The sequence below is a fragment of the Myotis yumanensis genome, unplaced genomic scaffold, assembly GCF_028538775.1.
Source record: "Myotis yumanensis isolate MYYU_CA2020_CCGP unplaced genomic scaffold, mMyoYum1.0.hap1 SCAF_1, whole genome shotgun sequence".
Lineage (NCBI taxonomy): Eukaryota > Metazoa > Chordata > Mammalia > Chiroptera > Vespertilionidae > Myotis > Myotis yumanensis.
Genome location: NW_027223752.1, coordinates 171,734,104 through 171,743,772, shown reverse-complemented (window position 1 = coordinate 171,743,772; position 9,669 = coordinate 171,734,104). Strand labels below are relative to the sequence as shown.

At 42.9% G+C, this 9,669-nt stretch overlaps 1 protein-coding gene across 2 annotated transcripts; it reads right to left on the bottom strand.

Annotated features, from left to right (window-relative positions):
- Positions 1-472: 472 nt before the first annotated feature.
- Positions 473-6,044, bottom strand: DDIT4L (DNA damage inducible transcript 4 like). Of its 2 annotated transcripts, XM_070392133.1 has the most exons (4): positions 5,807-6,044; positions 5,336-5,376; positions 4,904-5,039; positions 473-3,081 (listed from the first exon to the last, which is right to left on the bottom strand). In XM_070392133.1, the coding sequence occupies exons 3-4, from the start codon at positions 4,992-4,994 to the stop codon at positions 2,591-2,593; spliced, it is 582 nt and encodes a 193-aa protein (XP_070248234.1). In that variant the 5' UTR covers positions 4,995-5,039; positions 5,336-5,376; positions 5,807-6,044; the 3' UTR covers positions 473-2,590. The 2 variants fall into 2 exon arrangements, with proteins under 2 accessions (XP_070248234.1, XP_070248228.1); XM_070392127.1 differs by lacking the exon at positions 5,807-6,044 and having other exon boundaries at positions 5,336-5,528.
- Positions 6,045-9,669: the final 3,625 nt, after the last annotated feature.

Sequence of the window (9,669 nt, the reverse complement as noted above, 5' to 3'; positions counted from 1 at the left end):
GTACTTTGAATTTAGGGGCAAATGTTTCTGACATGGTTTTCGCAGACTCTTGGTTCTGTGGATATGGTCTCTGCACTGGTTTGGGCTTTTGGAGGCAGCAGTTGGCTTGGTTTATACCCTGGCTCTGTTGCTTAACTTGGTGGCATTGGGCAGGTTACTTAACCTGTCTGTGTCTGGTCCTTTATCTATAACATGGAGATGACAGTAGTTTCATTTCATAGGACTCTTGTGAGGAATGAAAGAATTTATATAAAGCACCTAGTACAGTGCCCACCAGTTAGCAAGTCTTATTAAATGTGCTATGTAGTGAGAGAAATATGAGCTAATGACCAGAAATTTGAAGCAGAAAGGATAGGTAAGATAAATAACAGTGATACTAGAAAGACATGATTCAAATGGGATATTCTGATAAAAATAAAAATGTACACGGATCTCACAATTTGATATACTTGCATTTGGTCATTAGGAAAACTACAGGAAAAGCCTTTACACCATGAGTTGTTGTTGTTTTTAAAGGTGGTTGCCAAAGGAGCTCAAATTATTGTCTCCCTATAAAATATACTTTTGTATTTGAAAAATTATGAAAGCAAAACACTTAAGTGATAGATAAATGTTTTGTCATTTTCCTTCAAATATTGTCAAGTATATTTTAGGGTGATCATTGAATAAAACTCAGAAAAGACAAAGAGGACAAAAAATTAAAAATATATGATGCTTTATTGTCAAAAATAGACAAACTTTAATTTCCTTTAACAGAAATATTAATTAAAGGTCTCCATAAGCCATTATCACCACTTCGTGAACATAAAAGACAGCTGTTTAGAGGAAAAGGGACAGCAGCTCTACATCCTGCTAGAGAAGCCTCGCCCACAGAATCACAGTGACTGTCAGAAACCTAACTAATAATAGACATGCCAAACAAGGTTGACTTATGCTGGCCCAGCCCTAGAGAGGGCTTTATGGTTTGGATAGTGAAGTTTTAGGTCACCTATAGGAAGAGTAACAGGATCTACCTGCTTTTGAGTAACACCAGGATGAAGCCATCGGTCCCTACCACCCTCCCTCAGGTATGTAAAGTGATGCTAATAGCTTGGACAGAAGATGTGAATAAATTCCTTATTCATGACCTATAGTAAGGATGTGAAGGACTTGCAGAAATGAACACTGTAGTGTGGAGGTTACATTCTCTCATTAGCATAAAAAGGACTAATGATCTAGGCAGTAAGAATAAGAAAAACATAAGGCCTTGATTGTTCCCTAAGGACAGGTATCCTAGGTTGAAGAAAGCTGGGTTCCATCCTGGCTTTAATTCTCTAGTCTGTTGTAATAGACCCATCTTAATAATGAAAAGTGGTAGAATACAGCTATCTCCTTTGAAGAATGGGTAAAGATAGTTGAGTTCCCAGGAGAGGCCAGGGATGAGATAACACTGACTGGTGGGAGAGTTCATCTGAGATTAAGCATATGTAATAGTGAAAAGAAGCTAGATTATCAAATGAATGAGAAAGGGATGAGAACTGAGAACTCATGTCCTATATCCATATGCATGCACATAAAAAAGAGAAATTAACTATATGCAAAATAACAGCTTAACATTTTCCATTTTTTCTAGTTTAAAGATATCACTCAATACTTGAGAACTAGAAAAACTGAGTTTATATTGTCCATGAAGTTATGTAAAACAATACTGTAGTTATTAAATGGCAGCTTCAGTTTATGCCACCTCTTTAGAACAGAAGAGTGAAACCCTGGCTGGTGTGGCTCAGTTGGTTGGTCATCTTCCTGTGCACTGGAAGGTTGCTGATTCCATTCCCGGCCAAGGCACATGCCAAAGTTACGGCTTGATCCCTGGTAGGGGACATGCAGGAGGCAGCCAATCGATGTTTCACTCTCATATGGATGTTTCTCTCTCTCCCTTCCTCTAAAAATCAATAAAACGTATTTAAAAACACACACTAAATCAAACAAACAAAAATACCCAGAAGAGTATGCAAAACAAACAGTGAAGTAGTTCTGTTCTCCTGATGGGTTCTTATTCACTCTTGCATGGGGTTAAGTGTGAATTATGCTCACCCACTTAATTCTATTCTCCTGTATAAGGACCCTTCAAATGAGGGTAGGGGCAGGAAATTGGTGGTGTGGGCTTCTGGATGTTTTGATGGACTAAGCATCACTCAGTAAGATTCTGTGATTGATAGGATCACTCTGAAAACTTACAGAAGAAAAAAAGCAATATGAAAATCAAACTAAACAAAGTTGGTTTAATGGTCTATCAGCAAGACTACATGGAAAACTTTGTGTAGTCAAATACAAAGCTAAAGTGGATTGCTCCTTTTCCTTCCTTATTCCATGCCATTCCATTTTGTTAAAAAAAAAAAAGTGATATAATGCAGACATGGGGGTCATTTCTCAAAAGCCACAGAATAATCCCTTTAGTTGGGCTTGCTGTGACTATGAAATGCAGAAGAACTTGATTGGGGGTTTTTCCTTGAAAGCAGGCAGGGCAAACTACAATGACTGTCACTGAGCAGCTGCAGAGTTTTATTACCCAATCATAAAAAGGACCTTTCACTAGTAAAATGTTCCCCTCTTAGCACTCCTCAATGACTGTCGTTCCAATCAAGGAGTAAAGCTTTTTCTTAACAAGTCGAAATCCTGAGCTCAGGATCAGAGTTCGTCGGAGGCTGGATGAGAAGCGACCGCGACTAAAGAAAAAGTCCCTGAAGCTGGTCCATGAGCAGTTCTCCTGCTTAAACACGAGTGTAAGCTCAAAGGTGGGCACCACAGTGGAGTCGCACACAATCCGATCCAGCTTTGTACATACATTGCCCACCTCCACGTTCACGTGCAGGACACACCCTCGCAGGCCGCAGGGCTCGGTGGAGGCGAGGCGCAGCACGTCCTGAGCGATTCTCTGCGTCAGTTTCTCAGGGACAAGGACTTTGGAGCAACCCAGTTTGGTTTGCTTGGATTTGGACAGACAGTTCTCCAGCATTTTGACCAAATTCTGGCAAGTCGTCTCCTCAAATATTACCTCATTGAGGTTGGGTTCAGGAACAACATAATCCCAGTAGTCAAAATCTGTAGAAAATAGAAGTTTTAAGTAAAAAAAGAAAGAAAGAAAGAAAGAAAGAAAGAAAGAAAGAAAGAAAGAAAGAAAGAAGTCCAGGAGTAGGGAAAACATACCAAGATAGCAACATTGGTCTCTACCACATCTACCTGCTTCCAATATTTATCCAATATTAGATCAGCTGATCTCCCTTTGCTGTTAACTAGTGGAAATAAAGGTTTTGATAAATAGAGTGGATAGGATACAACCATTTTTTTTTTAATTTATGTGTACACACACACAATTTTAAAGACTATGGATCAAAAATCTATGGGTATCCTAGATTATTAGTGATTTTCTTTCATTTCTCGCTCCCTTACTTGCTTAGGAAACTTTTCTATTTATTTTACAGGGAACATGCATTACTTTTAGAGTAAAAACGGTTATATACTTTTTTTTTTTTTTTTTTTTTTTTTTTTTTTACTAAGGAACTGTTACCTTCTGACTCTGAGAATATATGAGTTTATTTCTTTAAAATACCAAATTTTTGCTATTGTTAAGTGATGAATTTTAGGATGAATCTGAGGAGCTATATGACATATTTATTAAATCTGTTCCTTTCTTTAAAAGTCTTTACTGGAATGACCTGTAAATTCCAATTTTAGCTTCAACCTCTTTGATTAAAAATTGCTCAAAGAAGACCTTTGAGGTCCACCGGGATATTTATAACTAGCTGGGTAGTTTTCCATGGCCAACCAAAACAAAATAGTCCTAGGAAAACAAAATTAGATTTGCGCAAGGAAAAGAGATAGGTCTGCATTTGGTCACCTTCCTTCCAAATTAATCCTACCACTTGGCAAGATGCCATACACACAGTCAATTGGATGCAGGCAGAGGTCGTGCGGGCTCTCTTCCCTAAGCCTACTTCACCCTCATTGGCTGTTGTGGTTTCCCCACATTGCGTATTCTCTTAGATCATTGTTTTTTTTATAACTAAATAAAACAAATGCAATCCAAATTATAAGGCTTCATATGCTGAAGACAGAGAATTTTGAGAGTTGGCCTATAAAATTAGATCAGCCACTTTGCCTTCTAAATGAGGAGGGCCCAAAGGTCTTCAGCGATTGGCCTGTGCCCACACAGCTCCTCACCGCAGAGCAATGTGTGCACTTAGAAACTGCTGCTTAAAATTGCAAATGACAGCATGACCAGCATCACTGCAGTTTTAAAATTTTCTTCTGGCATTAAAAACAGAATAATGGATACAGCCACAAATAGAATACTACACGGCAATAAAAAGGAACACATGCTGATAGAAGCAACAATCACGGAAGGATCTCAAAGTAATTGAACTGCAGGAAAGAAACCAGTTACAAAAGACTACATATTATGTGATTCCATTTACACGAAACTCTAGATGCAAAAGTAAACGGGGGAGAGGGAGAGGAGAGAATTGATGGCAAATAGGTACATGGGAATTTGGGGAGAGAGGGTCATGGTAGTGACTACCATGATTACACTTTTTAAAACATACATAACTGAACACTTAAAATTCACCAAAACTTTACAACCAAGTAGGGTAAGGAACCTACATAACTTTTCATCCCAAAGAGCCTCTTAGCAACATACTAGACCTATACAGCCCTCAGTATTTATTTATTTATTTATTTATTTATTTATTTTCTCACTACCACGGTCAGAAGTTGCTAGAAAGTTTGGAAAAAGTTTTCTCAGATGGATTTTGTGGCACCTCCACTTAGGAAAGAGGCGACACCGCCTCCCTGCCAATCCGATCCCATCTATAGAGGGGCTGCAACCTTTGGAGCAGAGAGAGGCGGGCACTGGGAAACTCACCATTTATCAGGCTCCCTGGGTAGAAGCCATGGTCCAGCAACTCTGAAATGCTGCCCGGGTTCTTACTGCTCAAACTGCCAGTTGCAACCATGGTCAACGGCTCCGTTTCCCTCGCGGGGCAGAACGGCCTGGGGCGCTGGAAAAAGCAGGCAACCAGGACAGATTGGCAAGAGCCGGAAAGACGTGCGGAGGCTCCCAAAAGGCCCCGCGTCCCCAGACTAGCCCCGCACTCCTTTTCCAAAGGGAAGGAACCTGTCCCTGCAACTCAAGTTTGCAGTCTCGCAAGCGGAGATGCCAGCTACTGCCACCACCTGAAACCCATTCAAAGTTAGCCGACTTGTCCCGCGGAGCTCAGCCCCCTCCACCGCCCGGCCGGGGCACCACGGGCCCCCTCCTCTGCGCACCCCACATCCAGGCCGCCGCCTCGCTCACCTGCCGGGAGTTGGCTGAGGCCGATGCGCTCGCTGGTCACGCTGCGGGGTAAAATGAATCAGGGGGTAAACCGAGGCAGACACTCTCCGCTGGAGCCTGCTCCCTCGGGGGCTCTGGGACCTGCAGACCCCAGCAGCGATCCGCACCCCGCTAGGTCCCAACCCACCTAGCACCCGCCCCACTGAACTGCGCCGCCTCGGGGGCAGCGAGCACTTTATAGGCCCCGCGTCCTCGGCCGGCCGACCCGCCCCGCCTACCTGCCCGCCCGCCCCGGCCCCGCCCCGCCCCTCCGCTGCCCGGGGTTGCAGTTCCCCCGACACTTCTGCCGCCCTAGGCGCAGCCGCCGGCGTTGCGCACAGGCTTGCAACACTGCTGCTACATAGCTGATTCCCGGGTGGGCCCCAGGTTACCGTGACTACAATTCCGGGTGCACCACACGCCCCCAAACTGACCACCCCCTCTGCCACCAACCTGGATTCTTTGGGGCCACTCCTCCGCCTGCGCGCGCTCCCGCGCGTTCACGCTGCGGGGCCCTGGAGATCCTGTCCCGGGCTCGGGGGGAGCCTTCCGCCCTTTGTCTATTACCGTGACCCGCGGCTTTGCGGTGTCGTACGGAACACTTGGCTTGACTCTGTTTCCATGTTCAATGAGCATCGTTTATGCACTTAGTTCTGGGCTCTAACCAAGTCAGCGCCACCCCGCGTCCCTGTCCTCTCCTGAGCGCGGTCAGTTCTAGCTTTCCTCTCAGGCATCCAAGGCTCTGCACATTTTAGGAAGGGTCTGCACCCCCCGCACCCCCGGGCTCCCGGCACGGCACGCTCTGTGCTGTTTCATCTATGACTAATGCGTTTTCTCCGGGAGAAGGGTGAGCCTGGTACTCTTCTAATTAGACCTGGCTCCTGGACGCCGGGAGGCTGAATGAAGGAGAGTTGGCCAAGAAACTAAACAAAACCATTAGTGGGATAGCGGCCTCCTCCACCCGCCTGGTAGCAGGGAGCAATTGTCATTCCCAGAGGCAGAAGTTCCTGGCGAGCCCAGTCAGGGGGAGGAAGAATTTGGGTTTGGGATGGTCGTCAAGGGGCTTTGGGCAATGAAGAGACAGCTTTATATTATCCCCTTAGGATCAATTCTGTGAGGCCTGATGCGCAGTTTTGAACCAGAGGGACAGAGGAGCCCAGGAAAGAGTCAACAACCCATTGGCAAGAAGCCAACCATGTTCTCTTGCAAAGTTTCTAAGCTACCCTTTTCCTGCGTTGGTGTGCCGGTAGGGGACGATCTGTTCAGAGTGGCCATTCCCAATGACGGCGGTGGGTCCAGGGAAGGAAAGGGTGGGGATGCCTGGAGGGAATTCTTTCAAAGAGTAGGAGGTTCTAGTGTTGGCTCCCAGCCCTCTAGGATTACTTTGTCACTGGTACCAGGATCTGCAGGTTAGGGCCTTGAAAGGTTCAGCTGTCCAGGCTAAAAACTCAGTCAGAAAAACAACAGCAGAAGGAGTAAGGAGGGTGTGATCCACAGATCAGTGGGAGGACACTGGGAGGCAGAGCTGCAGAAATGAAAGCCAGATTGGCAGTCCATTTTTAACTCAACCAGGCAGCTGGACGGACGGCCTGAAGGTCAGGCCAGCCGAGGAAGGAGATGTTGATAGGCTGGTCTCTGAAAGCAGATTGCCACTTCTCTTTCAATAATAGAAAAGTAGAAATAAGCAAGCCCATTTAAGCTAGTGTGTTCAGGACCCATGGATATGGGCCCCTGGTCAGATTCAGATGTCAGCTGCCTGGCAGCAGGAAGGGGAGAGGATAGGTACAGGCAGACCTTCCTTTCCTTATGTGGGGGGGTGGGGGGGGGGCAATATTAATGAGCCTGCCTCTTACCTGCCTCCAAGGGGAGTTGTTAGGATTAATAATTTAGGACTAATGGGTGGTCTGAACACGCACAGTGAAATAAAGAAATTGCCCATTTCCATTTCCTTAGGGTATTTAGGCACAACTCATAAATTAAGTACTCCCAAGGGGCCAGAAAGATTATTAGACCTTTATACTCTCAGCTCACCTAACTGAAATTTTGCAAAGCCCCTTGGGACTTTATTGCAAGAAATAATTTACCTATGTTACAAAAGACTTCAAATAAAATCATTCTTTTGGGCTGAATGAGCCTTGCTCTCAGGAAATACAGGGCATAAGAAATGATTGATGTAGAACACATATCTGGAATAATTAGTGAAAACTGTCCTTTTTAAAAATCTACTTAAAAGGGTAAAATCCTTCCTGTTACCACTAATTTGCATCTTTGCAGTGTTATATAAACAGAGCTGATTTTTAACAAGGAAGCATAGAACAGAATTAGGGAAAAGGAAGTGCCATAATAGTATTGCCATGAGATGACATACTTAACCTATTAGATTTTTTAATGATGTGGATACAGGTAATTATTTATAACTGAAAGTTCATCACATTGGTGAATTTCAGGTATTTATCAGGTGCAGTGATGAAGTACATTTTATTGCTATTTTATTATATCTGCTATAGTTAATACTTAAAAAATAGTTTATGAGGGTGCTTACTTGGAAATAATAGTTGTATATAAACAAAAAATCTAATTGATTAAATAATTTGATACACCAATATATTATAGCAAACTACCTAAATCATAAGCATGCTTGCTTTTTCTTACTATTTACTCATCTACCTTCTTACAAAAAAAAAGAAGTAACAGTAACATATAACAACAGTATATTCATCTGATATATGTGCAAATGTTTAAATTGCAGGCCTCCTCCTGTATGAATACTAGTATAGTGTAGTACTCATAATATCATTGTTTACATCAAGTATAAATTCAGAATACCAGGGATATTTCAATAAACAAACAAAACTATGGTGCTTTAATATATTATTACAGGAAATACTGGTGTCATGTGTATTCATGATTTGGAATGTTGAATATTTACTATATGTTTCACCTACCATTTTTCTCTCTTTATTCAGTATAAGCCTGAGGTCTTATTAATACATCTGCATTCAGTGCCTTGCTTATTTCATTTCATAAACTTTGACACTAAGGGAAAAATGATTGCTTCTTAATCTGTACAGTGGATTCAGGGAGGACTTATAGGACACGGAAGTTGATCTGTATAATATCTATGGTCCCTGAGCAAGCTCGTAGTGTTGTTGTGAGGATTGAAAGAGATTATACTCAAAGCCAATTATTATCTTTTGTTTAAATAAACAAATCTGAACCCTTTAAAAGTAATTGTCTCTGACTATCGTTGGTTGTACTAAATTTGTAAATCTAGTGCCCATGTGAAATCTTAGAACAGGACCTGGTACATAGCAAGTGTTTAATGCATAATAGTTGTTATTATTGCAATTATTATTGTCCTGAAGTTATAGTTCTCAGGTGTCAGTGCAGCAAGCACTAAAGGGGCTAAGTGGGGTCGGGGAAGTATTATTAAAGTAGAACAAACTTTATGGTCTTTCCTGTTCGCAGGAAATATGGAAAATATTTGCCACTGCTTGGGAAAGCCTTTTTCATTATAACACACTAGAGGCCCGGTGCATGAATTCGTGCACCAGTGGGGTCCCTCAGCCTGGCCTGCAGGATCAGGCTGAAACCGGCTCTCTGACATCCTCCAAGGGGTCCTGAATTGTGAGAGGGCACAGGCCAGGCTGAGGGACCCCTTCAGTACATGATCGGTGCCCACAGTCGGGGCCAGGAAGGGACATGGGAGGGCTCCAGGGTGTGTCCGGCCCATCTCACTCAGTCCCGATTGGCCAGACCCTAGCAGCAAGCTAACCTACTGGTTGGAGCGTCTGCCCCCTGGTGGTCAGTGCACCTCATAGCGAGCGGTTGAGCGGCCTTAGCATATCATCAGTATATTACGCTTTGATTGGTTGAACAGATGACCAGACTACTGGACACTTAGCATATTAGGCTTTTATTATATAGGATACATAATTGTATGGGAGAGCAGGAAGATCTCCCAATGTAAAAAATATAACATAGGTAAAGTTATTTTGATGCACAATACAGAGTTATACATATTAACTTTCCTTTATTAACCTAGGAAATCGTTTTCTGGACAAAATTTAACTTTATACATATTTGAAATCATGACTATAGAACCACCTGATTGTTTCAAGATATGTATGACCCTCTGTTAACATGCTGGATGAGATATATTTTATCATTATTTTTGTCTTTTAGGATGCTCCAACCAATAACATTTTCATTTAAGAATTAAATATGCAATATGAGTCATTCTGTAGAATGATAAGGGATTTGCCATTAAGGTAACATGGAAACTTATTCAGTATAAGACAAGAAAAAGCCCTGAT